The sequence below is a fragment of the Pituophis catenifer genome, unplaced genomic scaffold (assembly GCF_029215685.1).
Source record: "Pituophis catenifer annectens isolate HBS135680 unplaced genomic scaffold, rPitCat1.0.hap2 SCAF_11, whole genome shotgun sequence".
NCBI lineage: Eukaryota > Metazoa > Chordata > Lepidosauria > Squamata > Colubridae > Pituophis > Pituophis catenifer.
The window spans coordinates 7,804,469-7,831,697 of NW_027256891.1; the positions used below are offsets into that span (position 1 = coordinate 7,804,469).

A 27,229-nucleotide genomic window follows, 5' to 3' on the forward strand; every position below is an offset into this window, starting at 1 on the left:
GTTAGTTAAAGTTAACATATATACATGCTGCTTCTTTTGGTAAATCTGAATGGTTTTTTGCTGATTAGAATTTAATCATGTTTTAAGAATTTATTTATAGAAAAAAGGATGAGATATGAAAGAAGAGATTTTGATGTATTAGTAGAAAAGGCAATACAATACTGAAATTATTTGATTTGTGACGAAGGGGAGAGTCATTTGTTTTTATTTTCTTTGTTCCTTACTATATTTTTTTCCTTTTTCTATTCATAATATTTTTGGCTCTTTTTATTTTTGCTTTGCCTTCCTTTCTATTTTTCTTAGTTTGTATTAGTCTTTTATCTTTGTCACTTGAAACTGACTTTCAAGTTTAATCTTTGTAACTGTAACTTTACATTATTATAAAGAGAAGGGGGAGAATTTCACAGAAGCGTTGCTCTCCTTTGAACAAGACATCAAAAGCAATGGAAATAACTAGAAATAAATAAATGTTCTTCCATCAAGTGAAAGTAGGTTGAAAGGAGAAAAATATCACTAGCACATGACATTCCATAACGCTGCACTTTCACCAATCCAACCCCCAAAACTTCAAGCTTGTGTAAAACCCAAAATCAGTATCCCAAACCACTGTATCAAAATTTTGCACAGACCTCACTGGAAGAGAAGGAATAGCAATAGCACTTAGACTTATAGACCGCTTCACAGTGCTTTCCAGCCCTCTCTAAGCTGTTTACAGAGTCAGCCTTTTGCCCCCAACAATTTGGGCCCTCATTTTACTGACCTCAGAAAGATGGAAGGCTGAGCCCAGTGAGAATTGAACTGCTGGCAGAATTAGCCTGCAATACTGCATTCTAACCTCTGTGCCACCATGGCTCTTAATTGTTTCTGAGAACAAGCAAATAAGAAAGGCCCAAGGACAGCAGATTCCATTTTCCTTTTTCCTAGCCTTGGCCTAATTATAAGTTACCCTGAACTGCAACTTTAGTATTCATGAGCTGTTTGTTGGGCTTTCAAATAGACCCGGCTGATGCATTCTGGCTGTATTTTGCTTGAGTCACAGGAATAATTAAACAAGCCTTTTTCTTTCTTTTCCCTTTGCAAAGCTAACAAATGATTAATGGTAATTTATTAGTATTGGGCATTGCTTCTAGGTAGGAATGGACAAAACCTCAGCTTTGTTTCATTCCATCCCTGCCAGATTTTGAAACAGTCCCTCATTAGTTTACAATGATTTTTTTGAAAAACCAAATCAGTGCAAAATGGATTTGCATTTCTGCATACATTTTCCTTATTGTTAGTAGTCCAGTTCCTCAGACATTATTTTAGAGAAGGCATTTTTCCTTGCATCATTGAGTTTATCCTTTTTTAAATAACAGAATAACAGAGTTGGAAGGGACCTTGGAGGTCTTCTAGTCTAAACCCCTGTTCAAACAGGAAACCCTGTAATATTTCAGACAATTGGCTGTCCAGTCTCTTCTTTGAAACCTTCTGTGTTGTAGCACCCACAATTTCTGAAGGTAAGCTGTTCCACTGATTAATTGTTCCAACTGTCAGGAAATTTCTCCTTAATTCTAGGTTGCTTCTCTCCTTGATTAGGTTCCATCCATTGCTTCTTGTCTTGCCTTCAGGTGCTTTGGAGACTAACTTGACTCGCTCTTTTTGTGGCAGCCCCTGAGATATTGGAATACTGCTATCATGTCATTCCTAGTCCTTCTTTTTATTAGACTAGACATACCCAATTCTGCAATGGTTCTTGATATGTTTTAGTCTCCAGATGGTTTCCTTGCCCTAAGCAAATTTTAATCCAGAAACTTGAGAAAACTTCAGAAAAAGGGTAGACGTAGTTCAGCTCCTCTACTTACAACCACAATTGGCACCAGAATTTCTGCTGCTAAGTAAGATGACCATTCAGTAAGGCACATCCAATTTTGCCATTGTTGTTAGGTGAATTGCTGCAGTTGTTAAGGGAATCCAGCTTTCCCATTGACCTTGCTTGTCAGACATTGGCTGGGAAACTCACAAATGGTGATCACACGACCCCAGGATGCTGCAACCATTATAAATACATGCTGGTTGTCAAGCACCAGAATTTGGACCACGTGACCTTGGGGATGCTGCGCAGTTGTAAGTGTGAGGATCAGTTGCCATTGTAACCTCAAAGAGTCATTAAATGAATGGTTGTAAGCCGAGGACTACTTGTATATCCTCAGAAAGTGTGAATAAAGTAATTCACAAGAAAATGTTCAAGAAGAAAACATTCAAATCTTCACAGATGGAGTGTTCAGGAGTGTTTCCTCCTCTTTGCCCAGCATCCTTTCTTATTCTTCTTAATTGGTCCTTCTCCTGCTGTCTGCTCCTTCACCCGAAGTTTGAAAAATGAGAGCAAGGGATGCCAGAAGGAAGGACCAAATGCTACTTTCTTGCCAAGGGCTATGTTCTGTCCCTGTCTCACACACGCACACAAACAGACAGCCGGGGGTTAAATAAACTGGCAGCCAACCAATTCTTCCGATAAGAAACTTGGCAGCAACCCAGTAGCTGCTTGCCAAGAACTTTACTCATAAACAAAATACACACAGTTCAAGCATTGTCCAGTTCATAAAATAAATCCAAAGCCAATAATGTTGTTTCCAAAGATGCAATGTGATTCGATAGTAGTTAGTTTTGTCCATCACAGAGTCTGAATGGCCACCTCACCCCCTTTTATACCCTGTGGGGTGTGGTCCAGTGACTCAGCTTAATCTCTGGCACGCCTTTTCTTCTGTTGCGTGCGCTTATCTCTGCGATGCTGCCGAGGATCCAGCCAAGACTCATTTCCCTCATCACTGTCCACCTGTGGCTGTGTGGATGTGCTTGGCCCCGGCCCTATCTCTTGTCCTTCGGCGGACACCGAAGGCATTGCCAGAGAGGAGAGTCCTGGAGAGGGAGGCCTTGCCAACTCCTCTCCTTCACTCTTGGAGTCTTCTCCTGCCGATGACACAGGCTCAGGTAACGGAGCCACAACAGGCTAGTGGACTTGTCCCATTGGTTCCTTCGGAGAGAGAGAAGAGACATTGCCTCACTCCACACATTTTATTTCCTTCTACTGAGATGTGGGTATTGGTTGAGTCTAGAGGGCTAGCAAATAAATAGCATAAGGAGTAGGGAAGATGGCCTCAATGGAAGTATGCAAGAATTTCAGGGGCTAAAATGTTTCTTAATGAATTGAGAAACAACATCATATGTTGTTGACTCAGTCAGACATTGCCCTCATTTACTCAAGTAGGGAGAGAAGGTCCACCTCAATCATACTTGCAAGATTTTGTTATTAAAGCTACTCTCAATAAAAGTAACTTTGGCCGTCTTGTGAAGCTGATTTGCTCTCTGGTTTACTTAGTGAGTCTGACAATAGGTACAAAACAGGTGAGGAGCAGCAAATCCTTGTCTTTTTTCTCAAAGATCTCTAGATCAGGGGTGTCTAACCTTGGCAACTTTAAGACTTGTGGACTTCAGCTCCCAGAATTCTAGGAGCTGAATCCACAAGTCTTAAAGTTGTCAAGGTTAGACACCCCTGATCTTGACTTGGGTTTCACTCAGCTGGTGAAGCTCACAGCAACTTTCCAGATGTGCTTAATATATTTGAGAACTTCAACTTTCCTAGGGCTTTGATTTTGCCCCATTCACTATGAGTAAACACTGCTTTTAAAAAACTGTAGCATTTTTATGAACGTGCTCCTGAGCCTGTACACATTAGCAGAACTAACAAGTCAAAGGAATCTGTTATGGTCATAGAGCAGCATAAGAGAATGGTCACATTCATGAAGAAGAACCTAAAAACATGATCAGTTTGTAACAACCTTATACAATATAAACAACACTCACTATATGTGACATATAGAAGATGCAAAAGATATTTCAAAAATGAGAATGTCAAAGGAGAGATGATAGCATTAGAAGGGTATAGGGGAATTATGCAGTAATATATCAAAACCAGTCAGGCAGCAATAACTTATTTATTTATTTAATTTATATATCACCTTTACTATTTTTCTTCGTAAACAGATCAAGGTGGTGAGCATTTCTAGAGCTCCTTCTTCCTCCTATTTTCCCCACAAGAATCCTGCAAGATGGCATGGATTAAGATAGAATGACTGGCCCAAAGTCACTCAACTGGTTTTCTTGGCTAAGATGGGATTAAACTTGAGGTTTCCTGGTTTCTAGCCTGGTGCCTTCACCACTAGACTAAACTGGCTTTCTTATGGAATTTACATTGTGGAAGCTATTGTGGAGGGAGTAGACCAGCATTATCTGACATTTATGTATTAAATAAGGGAACATTGCGGAATATTCCATGCCGAAACTGAATGAGAATTAATGCAAACGTTCTTCAGGTTATCTACGGGACCGCCTGCTACCACCAATAGCCTCCCACTGGCCAGTACGCTCCCATAGAGAGTGGCTCCTCCGGGTGCCGTCGGCCAAACAATGTCGACTGGCGTCCCCTAGGGGGAGAGCCTTCTCTGTGGGGGCACCTACGATCTGGAACGAGCTCCCCCCAGAGATACGGAGGATCCCGGATCTGCGCACCTTCCGTCGCGCGCTTAAAATGTTTTTATTTCATCAAGCTGGCCTGGCCTAAATCTTCTCCCCTTTTAAATATAAATTTTAAATACAAATTTTAATCTGTTTAAATTATGGGGTATTTTAAATGCAGCCAAATTATTTAATTCGTTTTTAATCTATTTTAAATTTTTGTATCTGTGTTTTATCTTCTGGCTGTTCACCGCCCTGAGTCCTTCAGGAGAAGGGCGGTATAGAAATTTAATAAAATATAAATATAAAATATAAAATGGAATGAAAATATGAGTCCCAGATGATGTTCTCCAACAACTAAGGAAAGAATAGAAATTTCTCCCTTTTTCAGTTGCAACCATCAAGAGTCTTTTCAGATACACAGGCTTGCAAAGGAGCCACAGCAGTGGTGTTGCCAAGCCCTGGCTGGCCTGCGTCCTTAATTCAGACCCAACAAGCAAGATTTATGTTAGCCTGGTCTGCTGAAATGTACATAGCTCTTCCATTTTTGGTAACTTTTTTTTTCTTTTGACACCCCCCCTCCCCCCTTTCTACACCAAACTGGACATGAATCATTAAAAACATTTGCCTGGGAAGGTAGCCAACTGCTAAAAGAAAAGCTAAAAATAATTTATGAATGACATAATCTATATCAACTATTACTAATGAAACTTATCAGCAATATAATAATTTAGGGCCTGAAGAATTAATGGAGCTTGCCAAACTTGGCCAGCAACTTCATTTCTAAAGACAAGAACATTCAAGAGAACAAATTAGCTGCCACCTTTCTGTATGGAATGAGTAAATAGCACAAGGAGGAACAAAAATCGAAATTGGGCCATTGACACTTATCTCTCTTTCTTCCTTCTCCCCAAAAATAGAAGAGCTATGTCACTTTTTTCAGTGCTGTTGTAACTATGAACGGTCACTAAATGAACTGTTGTAAGTCGAGGACTACCTGTAATTGATTCAGCAGCCAGGGCTAACATAAATGTTGCTTGTTGGGTCTGAATTAAGGATGAAGGCCAGCCCAGGGTTTGGTAACATCATTGCTTCTTATCATCACTTTGGTTCCTTTGCAAGACTGTGATAGCATAGTGGTTAGAATGCAGTATTCCAGGCTTATTCAGCTCACTGCCAGGAGTTCAGTCCTGACCGACTCAAGGTTGACTCAGCCTTCCATCCTTCCGAGTTCGGTAAAATGAAGACCCAGAATGTTGGGGGCAATATGCTCACTCTGTAAACCACTTAGAGAGGACTGTAAATCTCTGTGAAGTGGTATATAAGTCTAAGTGCTATTGTTATTGCCATTGCTAGCCTGTGCATCTGAAAAAACTTTTGATGGTTGCAACTAGAAAAGGGAGAAATTTCTATTCTTTCCTTAGTTGTTGGAAAACATCATCTGGGTCTCACATTTTCATTCCATTTTAATTTGAAGAATGTCTGGATTAATTCACATTCAGGTTCTACATGGAATATTCCAGAATTTTTTCCTATTTAACAATTGTTAATTGTTTCCCCTATTTAACAATTGTTTCTGGAAAATGACACTCTACATACTATGGATCACCATTTTTCCACCCGGAATTCTCTGTCCTAGGCTTCCTTAGAAATTAAACAATACAAATTTAGTCCCAGCAAATCTTTTTAATTCATACAGCTGTAAATTACTTTCATTAAACAGTCTTTCAGAGGAACATTATCAACACCCTCCTATCTCATGTCCCTTCCCAACCTCCTCACTGTCCGAATCTGTTGCACAACATTCTCAGCCTTGTTCTTCTACTTTTTCAGCAAGAAATTTTCATTTACCTGGAATCTAAATAAACAGGGTGCAACTGAATTGGATTTGCACAAACCAAAGTGAAGAGTGTCTTTCCATAAACAAAGATCTTTTAAAAAAGATTAAAACCAAACATAAAGCTTAAGCGAATGATATAGTTTAAGCGCATGTCCAAGATGGTGGCACCCACTGGGATCACGATCTGAGGACGGGGCGCTGACCTACCTTTGGGGCCTTTTGGGGTTGTTTTGAAGACCCATGACACCAGGACCAATTAGGGGAGCTCCCTGCCAGTACGGAGAAGGTTATCTTTCCCCTCCGTGACTGAGCAGAGAGGAAAGCGCGATGTCGGGAGCGGCAGGCTGCTTAGCTTGGCGGCGGCAGCATTTTCCGCTGCCGGAGGCCATTTGAGTGTCGGAGCAGCGTTGCGCCGGGGGGCGCCCACCACGCAGCAAGATTCTAAGCCCGGGGGGTTGCCCAAAGGGTTGTTGGACGTGTCGGGCATCCCCAAAGACCTCTGGGATGCCGCCAGGCTCTCTTTATGGTGCTGGCAGCAACAGCGCGGCGGCGGTGGCAATGGTGATGACGGCGGCAGCTGGCTGATGGCTCAGAGGGCGCTGGTGACCCCCCCCGGAGTTGGAGTTGGAGATGGGGGGGCAATGAAACAATGAGACCGGAAGACCTGCGGCCATGGTTGGGGCGAGGACCTGGTGTAATATCTCTTCCCAGGCCTTGGGAGGCCTCCTATTTGGGCTGTGTGGGGGTCTGGGGGCTTGAGACAACTGCCCCAACTCTTTTTTCCAGCGTTTCCCCTGTTAGGACTGGGTCCACCTGGACTGGCTGTTAGCCTGTGGGACTCACGTGACGCTATGTTCATTGTCATTTGAACCCCCCTAACTGTGGAGAGGGCTATTTTCATCTGAATTGGGGGCTGGTACATGGCTTCATCCCGCCCGCTGAGGGGGCTGGATATCAGTTCAACCACCGTGTGAGAGTGGCCTGGTGTCGGGGGCCCTTGGGGGCTGAACTGGGATGATTTCACATATTTATGCACTTTGTCAGCGGAGGGGACTTGACCATCGGACCAACTGCCGTGAGAGGGCGGTTTTGGACCTGACCCCCAGACGCTGTTTGTCTGCATCGGTTTCATCGCTGCCATCTCACCACAAGAGGGGGCTGAACAGCCGTCCTAACCACCATGAGAGGGTGGTTGGATCTACCCCCCCCCCTTGGATTGTGATCATCTTGGAACTTGACTTTGTCCTCTGTTGTGAGGGGACAGTGGACTTAGTCCTGTGAACATGTCTTCGAGACCCCCCATTTCTTTGTCTTCTCCCCTGGACCTTTTCTATGGACCCTTAGGATATGGTAGCGCTTACCCGTTACGGTCAAGATGTACTCAGCAGCGGAGCTTCTTGGTCTGCGAGACTCCTACCTCTTGCAGGCTTATCCTCCACTCTATCGAGGGCCTACCTCGATGACGGGTTTTGGAACCCCAAGAGGTGGCATGCCGCAAAGAAGGGGTTGTGGGGGGTTTTAAAAATCGTCCTGTTTAATCTTTTAGGGGGTTTGGGGAAGGGGGAGGGGAGGGAGGGTTATAGGCCGGGCTCGGCACAGGGGCCTGGAACAGGAGGCAGGGGACGGGGTGTGGAGGAGCTCACTGTTGAGAGGAAGGAGGGCGATCCCATCAGAGCCGTAGTTGGGAGGGGCAGATATGGCGGGAGCAGGGGGCCGCATCATGTGTTGGGGGCACGCACCCGCTGTCTTCAAGTGGTGGCGTGCCTCGGCCCCCAGGATTCTTCTCGCTCCCCGGGCTGTCCAGAGTTGCAGTGCCCGGGCCTTAGGCTAATGTTGTGCAATGCTAGGTCCATGGTGAATAAAGCCCCCCTCATTTGCGACCTTATTCAGGAGCGGGGCGCGGACCTGGCAGGTACTACAGAAACCTGGCTGGGCCAAGAGGGGGGGTTTCCCCTCGTAGAGATGTGCCTGCCAGGTTTCCACGCATTTCATCAGCCAAGGGCTGAGGGTAGGGGTGGGGGGGGTGGCGGTCGTTATAAAGGAAAGTCTTGATCCAAGGGAGGCCACTGTACCTCAGATAACTGGATGTGAGTCTCTCTGTCAAGTTTCCGAAAGATGCCCTAATTAATTCATGAGCCATGATCCAAACTTCAAAGGAAATATAGTCATTTATTAGGAGCAACATTTCGGCAATACTCGGATGCAGTTAGGACTGATCCTACGTAGATTTACGTTCCCCTATGACCCTGTCTCTCCCCTCCTCTCTGGCCATGTCATAAATCACATTCTCCAATTAACCACTTTGGCTGGCTGTGAAACCTAACACCCTCCTTCTGATTGCGGTCAGAAAGAATGTATGGAATTCACTTCAGTTCTCCTTCCCTCCTGCTCATGGCAAGTTGAAAGCTTTGCAAGTTGACATTCGGCTCCCCTCACTTCCCGAGGGCAACCTGCACAAAGCAAAACAATTTGAGTACAGATGCAGAGTTTAGGGATGTGACCCCCCTTGTTTGGATTTTCTGCATGAAATTTGGCTATAAGGCGATCAGCCTGGATGTTTCAACTCTTTACCCAAGATGCCTCTGCTAAGGGGTAACCCTTCCACTTGATTAAATATTGGAGTTGCCTCCTGTGCCACCTCGAATTGAGGATTTGCTGCACCTCATAATGGGTCTGGTCCCCTATGACCATGGGGTCTGGGGGCTCACGGGGTAGTGGCCTCAGGGTCGATCCGACCACGGGTTTTAAGAGGCTACTATGGAATACCAGGTGTATCTTCCCTAGCAATCAGGGCAACTTCAATTGCACTGTGACTGGGTTGATTATCTTTACTATGGGGAATGGTCCTATAAATTTTGGTCCCAATTTCTTGCTAGGAAGTTTTAACCTCAAATATTTTGTGGAGAGGTAAACTTTCTCCCCCAATTGAAATGGCCTTTGGGGAGCTCGGTGTTTGTCTGCCTGTTTCTTATAGGTTTGTGCTGCTTTTGGAGGGTTCCCTGCATGGGCGGTATTTCTGATCACTGGTGTGGGAGGGGTTGGGGCCCCTTTGCTATTCTCAGTCTGCGGGTACCCCCTTGCCACCAGATGGTCGGTCCCCACTTGTCTAGCCACGAGAGTCCCAGTATGACTGGATCTGTCATTTTGGGGGCTATTACGAATCAAATTACTTCCCAGTGATCTGTTAGCTCTAGCCTCGCTGGTTCAGTCAGGTGAGTGGTGTAGGCTCCCCCCAATATTCATCTTTTCTTGCTTCCATCGCTGAAGCAGGCATCTCAGCTTTGATGTCCGAGGAAGGCTGCACTCTGGCTGCAATTAGGCTCTCTTCAGATAGCTTGTCTCCGGCCATGGTTGCCTGATTTTCCCTCCCAGCACCCAAGACATCGGGGAGCTGTTGGAGAGTCCAGGATTCAGGAAACCTGGTAATCTTTCAGATTTTTAAAAGGAGTCCTAACTGTCTGTCAAGTTTCTGAAAGATGCCCTAATTAATTCATGAGCCATGATCCAAACTTCAAAGGAAATATAGTCATTTATTAGGAGCAACATTCCGGCAATGCTCCGATGCAGTTTGGACTGATCCTACGTAGATTTACGTTCCCCTATGACCCTGTCTCTCCCCTCCTCTCTGGCCATGTCATAAATCACATTCTCCAATTACCCACTTTGGCTGGCTGCGAAACCTAACACCCTCCTTCTGATTGCGGTCAGAAAAAATGTATGGAATTCACTTCAGTTCTCCCTCCCTCCTGCTCATGGAACTTGAAAGTTTTGCAAGTTGACACTCTCCTGGTGAAGTGGGGCCATGGGGTGCAGGTGGGCCTGCTGATCACGTACCTGGCTCCCTACCACGTGACAGCAGCCCTGCCCGAGCTCCTCAACGTTATTGCTGGGGTGGCGGTTGATACCCCCAGGCTTTTCGTCATGGGGGATTCCAACCTGGTGTCTGCCGGTGAGGCGTCTGGGTTGGCTCGGGAGTTTATGGCTTCCATGACAGCCATGTACCTGACACAACTAATTCTTGGCCCTACTCATGCGGGAGGACACACTCTGGACTTGGTTTTTGTCTCTGGTCAGTGGTTGAATGGCTTGGATACAGTTATCGAACCCCTGTCATGGTCGGACCATTCTCTCCTGAGGCTAGACTTTCTGACCGCCGAACCCCACTGCAGGGAGGCAGAACCGATGAGGTGGTTCCGCCCCAGGTGCCTGATGGATCCTGATAGGTTCCAGAGGGAGCTTGGGCCAGTGCCCGTAACTCTGGCTCATGACTCGGCTGAAGACCTGGTGGCTGCCTGGGATAGGACTGCCGCTGGTGCTCTGGACTGAGTCGTGCCTTTGTGGCCTCTGACCCGGCACCGAACTTGCCCGGCTCCTTGGTTCTCTGAGGAGCTGAGGGAGATGAAGCACCATAAAAGATGCCTAGAGAGTGGTTGGAGGACTAGTCGATCTGAATCCAACCAAACACTAGTTAGGTCTCATGTTAGGACCTATTTAGTGGCAATAAAAGTGGCAAAGTGTAATTACTTTTCCGCTCTTATTGCATCGGCCCAGCCACCTTGTTTAGAGTGACCCACTCCCTCCTACATCAGGGAGCGCGGGAGGACCCCTTGCAAGGGCAGGCTGAGGATTTTGCGCAGCATCTGCATGATAAAATCGCTCAGATTTGGGAAGGCTTGGACTCTGACTGGGTAGATTCCGGTGAGGTGACTGAGGACAGCCTTGAGAATGTTATCTGGGATAAGTTCGATCCTGTGACTTCTGAGGATGTGGACAGGATTCTGGGGAGGTTAAACACAACCACATGTTTATTGGACCCGTGTCCTTCCTGGTTGGTACTGGCCACCCGAGAGGTGATTCGAGGCTGGCTCCAGAGGATTATAAATGCTTCTCTGAGTGAGGGTTTCTTGCCTGCCAGCTTGAAAGAGGTGGTGGTGAGGCCCCTCCTCAAGAAGCCTTCTCTGGACCCGGCTGTTTTGGCAAATTACTGTCCAATCTCCAACCTTCGCTTCACTGTGAAGGTTGTTGAGAGTGTGGTTGTGGGACAGCTCCCGCAGTACCTGGATGAAACCGTCTATCTAGAGCCATGCCAGTCTGGCTTCAGACCTGGGTACAGCACGGAGACAGCATTGGTCGCATTGGTGGATGATCTCTGGAGGGCTCGGGACAGGGGTTGCTCCTCTGTCCTGGTCCTGTTAGATCTCTCAGCGGCTTTTGATACCATCGACCATGGTATCATGCTGCGTCAGCTGGAGGGCTTGGGGGTGGGAGGCACCGTGCTGCGGTGGTTCTCCTCCTATCTCTCCGACCGGTCACAGTCTGTGTTGGCAGGGGGGCAGAGGTCGACCTCGAGGCGCCTCGTTTGTGGGGTGCTGCAAGGGTCGGTCCTCTCGCCGCTCCTGTTCAACATTTATGTGAAGCCGCTGGGTGAGATCATCCGTGGTTTTGGGGTGCGTTGCCAACTGTACGCTGATGACACTCAGCTGTACATCTCCACCCCTGACCACCCCAATGATGCTCTCGAAGTGATGTCCCAGTGTCTTGAAGCCATGTGGGTCTGAATGGGGAGGAACAGGCTTCGACTCAACCCCTCCAAGACCGAGTGGCTGTGGATGCCGGCATCCCGGTATAGCCAGCTGATGCCATCGCTGGCTATTGGGGGTGAGTTACTGATCCCCACAGAGGGGGCTCACAACTTGGGTGCCCTCCTGGATTCACAGCTATCTTTGGAAGAGCATATGACGGCTGTGGCCAGGGGGGCCTTCTATCAGGTCCGCCTGATACACCAGTTGCGCCCCTTTCTGGATCTGGACTCCTTATGCACAGTCACCCATGCCCTCGTCACGTCTCGCCTGGACTACTGTAACCCTCTCTACATGGGGCTCCCCTTGAGGTGCACCCGGAGGCTCCAACTGGTGCAGAATGCAGCCGCGCAGGTGATTATGGGAGCAACAGGGCGCTCCCACGTAACACCTCTCCTGCACGAGCTGCACTGGCTCCCAGTGGTCTTCCGGGTGCGCTTCAAGGTGTTGGTTCTCACCTTTAAAGCGCTCCATGGCATAGGGCCAGGATACTTGCGAGACCGCCTGCTGCTACCGATAACCTCCCACCGGCCAATACGCTCGCACAGAGAGGGCCTCCTCAAGGTGCCATCGGCCAAGCAATGTTGGCTGGCGGCCCCCAGGGGGAGAGCCTTCTCTGTGGGGGCACCTGCCCTGTGGAATGAGCTACCTCCTGAAATACGACTGATCCCGGACCTCCGCACTTTCCACAAGGCCCTGAAGACTTATTTATTCTAACAAGCCGGCCTACCTTAAATGGTTTTAATGAGGATTTTTAATCTTTTAATTTTATTTGTTTTTGGGTTTTAAATTGGGGATTTTTTGATTTTGTAGATTTGGGATTTTAAATTTAATTTAATCTATTTTTGTTTTTTCTTAACTTTTCTACTATATGTGTTTTAATTTCTGGCTGTCCACCGCCCTGAGTCCCCCTGGGGAGAAGGGCGGTATATAAGTTTAATTAATTAATTAAATAAATAAATAAATCTTGCTTTCTCCAGAAAATTTTGAAAGACCCCATATTTTTTTAAATAGTTTTTATTAAGCATTTTTCACCTTTAAAAACAGGGGGGTGGGGGGGGACAAAAAACACAGTAAAAAACAAGACTGTAAAAATACTACACATTGTTATCAAAGACCCCATATTTTACTTGTCATTCTTTCTTTCATGGGGTTTAAGAGATGAAAGCTGTTTTGTGCATAACCTAAATACAGAATTTGCTGAGCACAAAGGAATATAGGCTTTGATTAGCTAATATATATTATCCAGATTGTTAAAATAGCAAAGCCTCAGCAGCCTTTTTTTTTTACGATTTCAAGTATTTCCAATTTTCTTGGACTATGCATTAGACGAACAAGCTATTGGGATCCTTATATTAAAGCAACATATTTTATGTGCAGTCAGAACTCAAAAATCCCATGTAACATGGCCCTTTATCTACATATATGGATCTGATTGGGGTACGTCATAAGGGTGACAGAGAAATATTATACAGATAGTCCTCGAGTTACAACCATAATTGAGCCCAAAATTTATGCTGCTAAGTGAAACATTCGTTTTGCCGCATTTTATGACTTTTCTTGCCACAATTGTTAAGTGAAACATTGTATTTGTTAAGTTAGTCACATGGTTGTTAACTGAATCTGGCTTCCCCACTGACCTTGTTTGTCAGAAGGTCACAAAAGGTGATCACATGACCCTGAGACATTGCAACTGTCATAAATATGGGTCAGTTGCTAAGTAGCTGAATTTTGATCATGTGACCTTGGCGATGTTGTAATGGTCACAACTGTGGGAAACAATCAGAAGTCACTTTTTTCAGTGCTGTTGTAACCTTGAACAGTCACTAAATGAACTGTTGTAAGTCAAGTACTAACTGTATATATAATATATAATTATATATATTTCCTCTGTCTCCTATTTTCCCCAAAATAACAACCCTGTGAGGTGGGTTGGGCTGAGAAAGAGGGTCTTCAGAATTCTTCAGAATAGCTGCAGCATCTGCCAGACAATTGGAAAATGGTGAACATAGAAAATCCTTCGTTTCCTTTTCTTTAGAGTTGGCTGGATAAAGGAATGGAAGAAATTCTGTTCTATCAGGCACAGAATCCCATGGCCTTGAGGATCAAACAGCACCTGAGGAATATCTCCAGCTGTGAATAGAGTTGGGCTCCAGCTGTTCTGTCTGTTCTGGGAGGAAAGAATAGATAGCTTCAAAAACCCTTTGAAGTCCTTCCTATACTGTTCAGGGTAGTGAGATTCTTAAGAGGGTGGGAACTGAAACAGAGGCTCTGAGAAATGATGGTCAGGGCAACACAGCAATTAAAGTCCCTGACTACAAATCGAGAGATCTAAATTCAAGTCCATCTTCAGCTGAGGAACATCCCTGAGTGTGAAGTAAGGTCATACTATAGTCTGTATCCACTTGAATGGTATTCAAAAGCAGAAATCTTGGTATTAGGGATATGTATCCTTACCTCTGTTCCAGAAATAGTAAAAGTTTTTACTCTACCCAACCATTATACCTACTTAATATATAACTGTGGTGGCACAGTGGTCAGAATGCACTATTACAGGCTAATTCTGCTCACTGCCAGAAGTTTGATCCTGACCGGCTCAAGATTGACTCAGCCTTCCATCCTTATGACATCAATAAAATAAGGAGCCAGATTGTTGGGGGCAATATGCTGACTCTGTAAACCTGTAAGGACTTGCCTCTTTGCTCAAGAAAGTAGAACTCTTGAAGCACTTAGCATTTCAAAAGGAAAACCTTTATTGAAAAGAAAGTGATAGCAAGACAAAGAAAGCAGGATCTGAGGATTCCCACATAATTCCATTAGATTAAACAGCTGGAGACCCCTCCCCTCAGTCTGGCATTGAATAAGCCAATCTGCAGGTGCGAAGATGTTTTGAGAATCACAGGTTGAGAAGGTGATAAGAAATTGTTCTTGGACATCGTTTCTGGATGCTCCAGAGCTGAGACAAAACAGATGTCCCTCGCCCCTTACATTGCCAGGAAAGTAAATCAAAGCACAGGATAGACAGGCATCAGGAAAAAGATTATAAACTGAGGAATCAGGCCCCTTTCCCACCAGAATAGCAGCCTCCCAATAGGGATGTCTAGGACCTGATATACTGCCTCCCGAAGAGAAAGAGAAGTCCACCTGAAAAGGAAACACAAGGGGAGATACAGAGCAATTGTTTAGCTAGGTTTATCAGGATATTGGGCATGAAATCATCTTAGTAACTTGCAGGTTCTGATATGCTTCTTAGCTACCCATTTGTTTTGAGATGGATACTAAGTATTGCGTGGCACCATGGTGTGTGCATGAGTCAAGGATTTCCTTGATCTCAAAGTGTTGTTCTCCCTCGACCATAATAGGAGGAGATGGTGCTTTCTCAGGTGGCCTGAGTGGGGAGGTGCTTTCTGGTTTCAGCAAACTACAATGAAATATAGGGTGCACTTGCTTGAGTATTTTTGGTAATAGGAGTTCAACTGTCACAAGATTTATAATCCGGGTGATGGGGAAAGGTCATATGTATTTTGGTCCTAATTTCTTAGGGGGTTGCAAGGATTGTAGAAATTTAGTGGATAGGTATATTCTGTCCCCTATCTTAAATAGTTTAGAGTATGTTCATTTCTTATCAGCCTGTGCTTTGAACATAACTCTAGCATCACTGAGTGCTTTCCTTACTACCACCATTTTGCAGTTGATGTATCTTTAAGAGAGGGTATGGTGGGTTCTTCTACTGGTAGTTCTGGCATTGGGTTGAATTCCTGGTCGGTGGCAACTCTAAAAGGGGTGAATCCAGTGCTGGAGTGCACTGCGTTATTATAAGCAGCCTCTGTGAATAGCAAGTGGTCAGTACAGTTATCCTGTTGGTAGTTGATGAAGCACCTTGGATACTGCTCTAGAACCCCATTCATTTGTTCCATTCCCCCATTTGTCAGATGATGATGACTAAAACTCAGGCCTTAATCGGTACCCAGGAGACTTAGGAAAGCTCTCCAGAATTTTGAAATGAATTGGCCCCTCCAGTTTTGTCAATGGGGATTTTTTTGGCAGAGTATGAAGTGGACCTGTTTGGAAAACAGGTCTGTTACTACCCAAATGACAGTGTTCCCTGCATTGTCTGGCAGTTCTACTATGAAATCCATAAAGATCTCTCTCCATGGTGATGAACCATGTTTGCAACAGCCCCGGGGTTTTCCCCTGCCTTCTCTTTGCAGATGCACACACAAGGAAACTGACCACATAGCTTTCAATGTCTTTCTTTAGAGAAGGCCACCAGAATTTCTTTTTTTATCAAGTGCAGTGTTTTTACAACTCCAAAGTGGCCTGCTAGCTTTGAATCATGGCAGGCTTTCATGAGGTTAAATCTCTGGCTAGCTGAGACATACAGTTTCCCTCCCATACATGCCAGGCCGTCTTTTAGCAAGCAAGTGTTTGTATGCGCCTGGAACCAGTCATCGGCGAGGAATGCCTGTTTGAATGCATGTGTGGTAGCATCGTCAATTGGCAGGTCCAGTTTTCCTAAAGTCATTACTTTAGCAGCTAGTTGGGAAGCTGGGAACAAGGGTTTGATTACTTACGACCTATTGCTATTGTATTGGGGCATTCTGGATAGGGCATTGGCAAGGACGTTCTTCCCCCCAGGAAGGTATTTGAAAGTGAAGTGAAAGTGCTTGAAATACTGGGGCCAGGGTACTTGCTTAGGGGATAGTTTCTGCAGGGTCTTAAAGGCCTCCAGATTTTTGTAGTCAGTCCAGACCTGGAAAGGGATTTTATTCCCCTCTGTTTTGACCCAGACTTTGCAGAGGCAAGAAACAGACACATCACTTTCTGGAGGCTCTGGAGCTGAGACAAAAAAGATGGCCCTCTCCCCTTACATTCCCAGGAAGGTAAATCAAAGCACAGGATAGACAGGCATCAGGAAAAAGGTTATAAACTGAGGAATCAGGCCCCTTCCCCACCAGAATGGCAGCGTCCCGATAGGGATCTATGGGACCTGACAAAACCACTTAGAGAGGGCTGTAAAGCACTATGAAGCAATACATTCCACTTAGTGACAGTTCAAAGTTACAATGGCATTGAAAAACTGACTTATGACCATTTTTCACACTTATGACCATTGTAGCATCCTCTTGGACACATGATCAAAATTCAGTTGCTTGGCAACTGACTCATATTTATTATAGTTGCAATGTCCCAGGGTCATGTTCCCCTGAGTCTGGAAAGCTGAAAACCACTTCATTTTCAGGTCTGACCTTTCCCTGAAGAATTAGCCCAAGGCCTATCTCAGAATTGGTGGTAGAACTCAATTCAGCCAGCAAATGTGACCCAGAACTCAGATTTGGAAAAGAAATACATATTCATGTTGATCAGGTTTCGAAAGCCGAAAAACCACTCCACTTTCAAATCTGAGCTTTCCCTAAGCCCAAGGCATATTTCAGGATTGGTGGTAGAATTCTGCCACAAAACTTCAATTTTGACACAGAGCTCAGATTTGGAAAAGAAACACGTACTCATGTGACCTTCTAATAAGCAAAGTCAATGGGGAAACCAAATTCACTTAACAACCATGTTACTAATTTAACAACTGCAGTGATTCACTTAACAAATGTGGCAAGAAAAGTTGTAAAATGGGGCAAGACTCACTTAAAAAAATGGGTCACTTAGCAACATAAATTTCGGACTCAATTATGGTCATAATTTGTGGACTATCTGTATATAAGATTCAAGGTGCCGGTGATTACCTATACGGCCCTACATGGCTTAGGCCCAGGATATTTGGGGGACCATCTGCAGCCAGCAACAGCTTCCCATCGCCCGGTGCGTTCCCACAGAGAGGGCCTCCTCAGGGTGCCGATGGCCAGACAGTGTCGGCCGGGGACCTCCAGGGAGAGGCCTTTCTCTGTGGGTGCTCCTACCCTTTGGAATCAACTGCCCCTGGAATTCCGGGTGGCCCCCGACCTCCACTCTTTCCGCCACGACCTGAAAACGTGGCTGTTTCGTTTAGCCAGCCTGGACTGATGGGGTTTTAATTCTAATTTAATTTTAACTTGTTAGTCTTAATTGTACTTTTAACTGTTAAATTATGAGATTTGGATTCAATTTTTTAACTTTTTATTAGATGTTTCTTAACTGTTGGGAACCACCCTGAGTCTGGCTGGAGATAGGGCGGCATATAAATCTCATTAATAAATAAATAAAATAAATAAATATAAGTCTAAGCACTATTACTATTGCTACTTTCACCTTAATATGGCCTCTATGATCTAAAATTGTTTTTAGAATACAGATGTTCTTCATGGCAAAAATAGTAGCCAAAAATGACTTATCTCTTGTTCTTCTTTTTCCCGTCTCTTCCTATCCAGGACCATGCAGACATAGAATGGAAGTTTGCACGCACAAAGCTCTGGATGAGTTACTTTGATGAAGGAGGCACACTACCACCTCCTTTTAATATTATCCCTAGCCCCAAGTCATGCTGGTACCTTTGCAAGTGGGTCCACAAGCAACTTTGCCCACCTGGGGATCCAGAGAATGAACATAAGCATGAGAACCTGAAGACTTTCACGGTGAGAAACAGTGGAACACTTTAATTAATTAAGGGATGGTTCATAGCTTAGCCCTCTCTTTCCTGATTTTGGCAGGCAGGGTGAATCTCTAGTCTGCCATCTTAGTTGGATCCCCGTCAAATGCCTGGGAAATCAGGAGATTCAGGCAGTTCAAATGAGTATAAAGATTTATTGCAAGCTTCTACAAGAATCTGGCCAACTGACAATTAAGGGAAATGAGGGAAAGAGAAGAAAGGCATTCAATGTGGGCTGGACTTAGATCTCTTGTGGGTGCAAAGGGACTTAGGATCCATTTGTCCCCTCCGTCGGGCTCAGCCTGATCATCTCCTACAATCTCTGTTTCAATCAGTCCCTGGTCAGATGGCCAGGAATCAAAGAAGGATGGAATACAAGACTTTTTGCAACCTCTGAAAAATGAATAACAGAACAACTGAGTTGGAAGGGATCTTGGAAGTCTTCTCTAGTCCAACCTTCTGCTCAAGCAGGTGATCATATATTATTGTGGACAAATGACTTCAATTTCTTCTTTAAAGGTTTCAGTGATGGAGCACTCAAATTTCTGGAGGCAAATTATTCCACTGGTTTATTGTTCTCATTGTCAGGAAATTTCTTATTAATTCTAAGTTGGATCTCCCCTTGATATGTTTCCATCCATTGATTCTTGTCCTACTTTCAGGTGCTTTGGAGAATAGGTTGTCCCTATTTTTTTGTGACAGACCCTCAAATATTAGAAGACTGCCCCTTCTAACTGATGAGTCTAATGAATTTAAATGAGAAGCTTAGCATCCTTCTCTGATCCTAGGTCTCCATCTTTCTTCTCCTTCTCCTTACCAAATAATACCAAATAAATAATTTATCCTTGCTAAAGAATCTGCCAGATAAATTGGCATAAACAGGTGCCCTTTTTCACCATAAAAATCCTCTCTCAAATTGTTTGGGACTCTCCATGACAAAACATGAACACTGTTGCGAGGTTCAGGGCCTATAAGACTTGGTATTCTAATATCCTCAGTTCCCACTTAGGTAACCTGATGCTTGGCACTATGCCCAGTAGTCTAGCAGAGCATCAGATAATCTTAAACAACTGGCACTGATTGAAGCAATGCCATCAAAGGAGTCCAGTACTTAATCTTAGGGGACAGCAAAGTGATGCTGAGATCCGCCTAAATGGGTGGCGTCTCATTATTGAGGTACACAGGCAATCAAAGGTGTTTGAAATGTACTACATCCAAGCAGTTCATTTAATTCATTATTTTGCTCCCTTACTACCTCCTGCTGGATGATCTAAAGGTCTGATTTACAAGATCTTGTAATTGATCGCTTATTTTCATAAGCTTGCAAAGCCACTGAAAAACTACTTTGGTCTTGCCAACTCAGCAGTTGGAGTCCTTTCCTCTGCTTCATCTTGTGGAATGCAGAGTCAGGAGATCTAGGGCCATCCTGGACAATTCTGCATTTTCTTCCAACCTCTTCAGTTTGATGAAAGGAAATTTGCTTTTGTAATGTCTTTCTGATAAGAAAATAATGTTTCTGGGTGAGTGTGATACTTCTGCAATTATTTAATGCATGGTAGTCAATGGGTAGATGTGAAGGACATTGGTCCTGTCTTTCTTTTGATAGTCCCCTCGCCAGGAGTCTTCCTGGCTTCTAATAAGTCAGGCTCTCCTGGTGTGTGTGTGTGTGTATACATGCCCCCCCTCTCCCTCCCTCCCTCTCTCTCTCTGTTTTATGCTCTTATGTCACCCCTAAACCTTCTCTTCGTTAGAGTAGAGATATCTAGTTGCTGTTCACACTTCCTAATCTCTCTCTCCCTCCCTCCATCTCTTGGGGAGAGAGAGAGAGAGAGAGAGATTAGGAAGTGTGAACAGCAACTAGATATGAAGAGCAACTCTAATGAAGAGAAGGATTAGTGGTGACATAAGAGCAGTCTTCCAATATTTGAGGGGCTGTCAGAAGAGAGGGGGTTGACCTATTCTCCAAAGCACCTGAGAGCAGTACAAGAAGTAACGGAACTAAGGAGAAATTTCTTGAGTGTGAGAACAATTAATCAGTAACTTACCTCTAGAAGTTGTAGGTGCTCCATCACTGGAAGTTTTCAAGAGACAGGACAGCCATTTGTCCGAAATGGTTTAGGATCTTCTGTTTGAGCAGGGGTTGAACTAGAAGACCTCCAAGTTTTCTTCCAAGCTTATTGTTCTATTCTAGAGTCACATGACCCAGGATACAGCACTAGTATACCTTGTCCACCAGTTCTAGCATGTAATCAGCTCAAAAATTTCAGCAAGAAATATTTAACAAATTGTCACCTCAGCCTGAAAATAAAGCTTAGCCCAGCAGATTTCAGAATGGTATTCATGTCCAAAAACAGAGATAGCACTGGTTCTCTAAAGACTTGGGGGCCCAAATAGGAATGGTTTCACCTTTTATTGTCTTCTTCTTTTTTCTTTTCACTTGTACAAAAGCTCCCCTCTCTATTAAAAGTTATATGTTCACCTGAACTAAACTGGAGGGAAGATTTTAGCCAAGAGGAGAATTGCAAGTTAAAGTGAATCAGAAATAAATCTCATTAGAACAAATATTGATTGAAATCAAAACAGATGTCATGCTGAAGTACAGCATGAAGTAGGGAACAGAAGTGGAAATTGGTAGCCAAGATGGGTGAAGTTATGGAAAAAGAACACCCATTCCCAGCAAAGAATCCTGGGATGATGATGAGTCCATGGTTATAAATTTATTGGACTAGGATGGAGGGAAATATATTAGTTCAAAACATCAATATAAATCTTATTTATCTTTGCTAATAATGCTAGTAATGCACAGGTTATGTAGCCCAGTGGTTCACAGTCTGTGGTCCACACACCCCTGAGTGGCCACCATGTCTACACAAGGGGTCCATGAAGAAAAAATGTTATGATTTAAATCTTGGATTAAGTCTTGGGGGTCTATGGCCATGGTCCGTGCCCACAAATGGTATTTAAAGGGGGTCTGTGGTGAAGAAAAGATTGAAAACCATAAATGTAGCTTATGGAATTCACCGCCATAAGATGCATTTGGTGACTTTGAAAGAAGGAGAAAGGGAGGGAAGGAGCGGGGGGGAGAGAGAGAGAGAGAGAGAGAGAGAGAGAGAGAGAGAGAGAGAGAGAGAATGCACATATTTTTATTTTATTTTATTTTATTTTTGAATTTGTATACTGCCCTTCTCCCTGAGGACTCAGGGCGGTGAACAGCCAAATAAAAACATCAAATACAAATATTAAAACACAGTTAAAATATATATATATATGTGTTCATGAGTAGTTTATGTCCACAAGATGATCAGTTCTAAGACATCAGTACAATTTATTATTATTATTTACTTTATTCATTAAACATGAAACTCAGTCAACCCAACATTCAAAAATGCATCACAATACCATTGACTTGTGCTAATGGTTGATACAGGTTGCTGCCAGCATCCTAGGTATCAACCAAGTACCTTCTTAAGATGTACGATGTTCTAAGTAGCACAGTTTTTTGCAGTTCCGCTGGTGTTATTGCAGGAAGCTGCAATTTGTTGATGTATCTTATAAAATTCTTGGACATGGTACCAAGTGCCCTGAGGACAATGGGTATCACTGTTACATGTTTCATCCATAGCTGTGTAGTTTCGATGGCCAGGTCGCGATATTTCATTATTTTTTTCCAGTTCTTTTTCTTTGACTCTGGCCTCTCCTGGTACCGTGATGTCGATAAATTGTACATTTTTGTTTTCGACAACTGTGATATCTGGTGTGTTGTGTTCCAAATGACAATCCGTCTGTATTCGAAAGTCCCACAAGATCTTCACCTTCTCATTTTCTATAACTTTTTCCATTTTATGTTCCCATGACTTTTTGTTTACAGGTAAGTCATATTTTTTACATAATGACCAGTTGATTAATTAAGCAACTTGGTTGTGGCTAGCTTTGTAATCAGTTTGTGTGATTTTGCTGCATTCACATATTAAATGTGAAACAATTTCAACTTTGTTGTTGCAAAGTTGGCAGTTTGGATTGTCGGTGGATTTTTGTATCTTTGCCTTCATGGCATTAGTTTGTAGTGCTTGTTCTTTTTTTTTTTAAACAAATTTTATTTCATAGTCAACATACATCATATACACTTAAACAAAAAATCAATCATATATTTTTTTTAAATTCCCCCCCGTCCCTTCCCCCCTCCTATCCCAATCTCCACCCCCCTCCCCGGACTTCCCAGGACAAATACAGGGTAAAAACATTTAACAAACCTTAATAAAAAAAACCCACAAACTAACTATCTATAGATTTATCTATCACTTGTACTTTAACTCTCCTTGTTCAAAACAAAATATAACTTTTCTTGCTTAAAGGTAGTTAAACAAAACCAACTTGTTTCTCCACAGAATAACATTGTTAAGTTTAACATCCAAAATAAAGTTTCTTTTTTTAATCCATTACTTAAAGTAATTTTTAGATATAATCCATCCAATCATAACCATACAGATCATATTCTTAATAAAAATTAATCATGTCTTACAATCACCTCCACAGAATAACATTAATGTATATAACCTTAAATTTAACATAATCCATCTAATCATAAGTAAAAAAATTTCAAAACCATACAGATCATATCCTTAATAAAAATTAATCATGTCTTGAATACCAATACAATTATAAAAATTCACATTTATATAACAGTTGAAACATCCAGTCATAAGTAAACAAATTTTTTTCAAAACCAAACAAATCATATCCTTAATCAAAATCTTGAATACCAATACAATCATTCACCATGTTATCCTGCCTAACAAAGAGGGATAAAATTCTTCCACTTCCATTTTCCCCTAGTTTTTTCCCGAGCCTTCTTCTTCCGCTTTATTCCACCATCTTTTATTTCTACAAGCTTTTGTGTATTCAGCTGTAATTTTATCTTCCAGTCCTGTGCAGCTCGCAAAGTAATTCCTTTTAAGAAACACACCTCTTTAGTTAGGATTAAAAGTCCATTTTTATAAAGAAATTGTAATGTTCCATTTCTAATCCTTCTTGAAAATCCAAGCTTCTCCCAGCACTTTTCCTCTCATCTGCATCAAAACCTCTGGATAGATCTCACTCCATATCTCCGGATTAACCTCCTTCAAGCCCATCATTTTATTCATAATTTGAGAAACATCCTTTCCATGTTCCTCAGGTGCTCTTATTTGAATTACTTCTTCTTCCTCCTCTTTCAACATTGCAACTTTATTATCAATTTGAGTAATAAACTTCTCAAAGATCTCATCCAGTCTTTCCGTAAATGATTTTTGCCATGCTTCCAAAAAATCCACTGTCAGTGTTTGTATTTGTAACCATCATCCTTTGCTAATTTACTTTACTATGTTTCCATTTCCCAGTTCTATTCCTTCTATTTTTTTTCATTTTTCCTTGCTACATGGATAATATAGCACAATTTTCAAGTCCAAAGTTCATTTTGATGTCGTTGCTGAACAGTTGAACTGTGTTATTGATTTAAGTTCAGTGGGGCTTTTTGCATACATTTTTAAGTCATCCATGTATAGTAGATGGTTTACCTTGCCACGTTGGCTTGAGATTTGGTATCCCAGTTTTGTGTTTTGTAGGATTATTGTCAGTGGAATTAATGCGATGTTGAACAGTAGTGGTGAAAGTGAGTCCCCTTGGAAGATTCCTCATCTGATGTTGACTTCACCAATGTTCTCCCCATTTGCTGTTAGAACTGTTTTTCATTTTTGCATATTTGCTTTCAAAAATGTACAAATATTTTTGCTGATTCCAAAGTTTTCCAGACAGCTGTTAATCCAGTTGTGGGGTAATGAGTCAAATGCCTTCTTGTAATCAATCCATGCCATATTTAAATTCGTTTTTCTTTGTTTTGCATTTTTAGTACCATTTTGTCAATGAGCAGCTGATCTTTTGTTCCTCTTGATTTTTTATAATTTCTTTTTTGTTCTACTGGATACAAACTGTTTTCCATCAGATGATTGAATACTGAATTTTCCAGTATTCTTGTAAAAAGTTTGAATGTTGTTGGCAGACAAGTAAATGGGCGATAGTTGCTTGGCTCTGTGCCCTTTCCTGGATCTTTCATTATCAAGTATGTTCGACCAGCTGTTAACCATTATTCGCTTGTTGCATTTTGAAGCATTTGATCAAATTGAGTGGCTATGCGATGATGGAGGCTGGTCAGGTGTTTTAGCCAATATCCATGCAGTTCGTCCAGGCCAGGTGCGCTCCAGTTCTTGACCTTCTTTGCTTGTTTTGCAACCATGTTATTACAATATTTTTCATTTTGTTTCGTGTTGTTTGTTGTTGAATATCTTTGATCCAGGAGGCAGTTTTGTGGTGTTCCACTGGGTTTTCCCAATGTTCTTTCCAAAAGTTCAAAGTTTTTTCTTTACATGGATGAACATTAGTTTGGACTCGATTTTCATCAAGAGACCGGTAGAAGAAGTGTTGGTTTCTTCTGAACTGGACATTTTCACAATATTTTTTAATTCGTCCTTCATATTTTTCAATTTTCTTTGCTGTTGCTATTTACATGTTCTTTTAATTCTTCCATGATTTCCATCATTATTTTTCTTCCAGGTTGTATTTATTGTGTAAACTATTTTTCAGCTTTTTGTTATTTAGTTTTCCTTCTTTCAAGTACTTCAGATTGCTGACATCCCCTCAAAGTTTTTTTATTTTATTTTCAAGTCGAATTTTCCACTTTGGTGTTCCAGTGGTTTCTTTTTTGGCATTCCGCCCTAGAGTATTATTATTATTATTATTATTATTATTATTATTATTATTATTATGCAACCTTATAGCAACAAAACTGAAAGTCTTATGACTGTGTGTTTCATCTATACATAATTCCATTTTTCATTTCAGGAACGTCATGCGGACAACTTGATTCAGAATCAACATTACCAGGTAAACGATTCCATTCTTTAAACTGCTTTGTCAAATGTCCCTAGTTCTTCTATGGCACCTTCTCTAATTTGATGTCCCTGATAAAGTGAAATTACAATCCCCATCACTGCCACTGGCTTTTGGGGGTGATGGGAGTTGTAGTCTTTCACATTGAAGGCACTGGGTTGAAGAAGGCTATGCTATGGACTCAATTTAAAAAAAGATTTATTAAGTATTTATATGGTATATTTATAATCTTCCTTTTTGGTGAAATTGATTCATCATCCTAATTCAAGCTCGCTTATTTAATTTAAAATACTACTTCAAAATGACTTGATTCCATTGATTCATGTCAGAAGCATCAAGGCATTTTTGGGTTGAAAAGATTATCCGGTGATATCACCATTGCCCTGGAGATGCCCAGTTGGGGGCTCCCTTGATGTCCCTAGCAGGAGCTGGAGCTCAACCCCGCCCCATGGCAGCTCAGGTCTCAATCATGGGCTTGCTAACCTCCTGCCTAGTGTTCCAACCATTCAAGCCACCATACTCTTATTTGTCTCCATAACACATAACGATGTCTACAAGAGGGTTAAGATAGCATCTGCTGTATGTCAGATCCCCAAGTCCATTTTATGTGGGTCTATCCTGCAGATGCCCCTGATTCCATATTATACCTTGAACTGGTTTTGACAATTTAACATGCAGCATGGTCCTGCAACAGGAATAAAGAATTCTAAATAGGCACACCGGTTTTATTCAATGATAACAATTGACCCTTAATCTCCTGCAATCAATTTTTTTTAATTAAATTAATTAATTAAATTTAATTAAATTAGGGCGATGTCAGAACTTCATTTTTAAAAAAGGGCAATGGGAGCTATTCAGAAAGTAGTTTGATTCTTGTCTTGGTTCTCTTTTTTTTTTTTTTATTGTAAAAGTTTTACAATTACATTTTCACCCCATTTTCGCCCCCCTAACCCACCCCAAACTCCCCAACCCCCCCTCCCTAACCCCCCCTAACCCTCCCCTCCCCCCTGGACTTCCATAGAATGTACCCCATCATTATCCCCTTTATATAAAAAAACCTTGAGCTCTGAACCCCCCCAACCCCCATATTATTTTTCATCTTCACATAGTTCAAATATTTCTATCTTAATATAATATAATATAATACTGTCAATAAAAAGCTATTTGATACTTCCTAGTTTGATATTTGTTCTGCACATAATCTATCCACTTTTTCCATTCACATTCATAAGTCTCTTGTGAGCGGTCTTTTAAATATGCTGAAATCTTCGCCATCTCAGCGAAACTGGCCATCTTCAAAATCCATTTGTAATGGATTTATAAACATTTATAATGTTTTGTTAGAAAGGGACTCAGAAACTGAACTAGTTAAAGACTGTATGATTAAGTGGGCACAAAATTTTGAAGAACCAGTGATGTTGGAAACATGGGAAAAAATTTGGGTTCAGAATGTTAAATTTACACAGTCGCAGAATTTGAGGGAAAATTTTTACAAAATGTTTTATAGATGGCATCTAGACCCTAAGAAATTGTCGTGTATGTACCCTAATGTTCAGCCAAAATGTTGGAGGTGTGATTGTACAGATGCTACATATTATCATATTTGGTGGACCTGTAAGAAAGTTAAGGCTTTTTGAATAAAAATTTGGTGGGTCATGCAGAATGTTTTGAAGAAAAAAATTCAATTTTCCCCACAATTGTTTCTATTGGGTATAGCTAAGGGTTTTACAGTGGATGAAACAAAGTTGATTTTGTATATGATTACAGCAGCGAGATTGTTGATAGGTAAATATTGGAAAAATGAAGCTTTGCCTACTGTTC

At 42.5% G+C, this 27,229-nt stretch overlaps 1 protein-coding gene across 1 annotated transcript in view; it reads left to right on the plus strand.

Moving 5' to 3' along the window:
• TRPC5 (transient receptor potential cation channel subfamily C member 5) overlaps positions 1–27,229 on the plus strand; it is a 242,908-nt gene that overhangs the window by 208,077 nt on the left and 7,602 nt on the right. The window contains exons 7-8 of the mRNA XM_070951894.1: positions 18,270–18,473; positions 25,361–25,402. Coding sequence (XP_070807995.1) covers positions 18,270–18,473; positions 25,361–25,402 — 246 coding nt within the window. The remainder of the gene's footprint in view (positions 1–18,269; positions 18,474–25,360; positions 25,403–27,229) is intronic.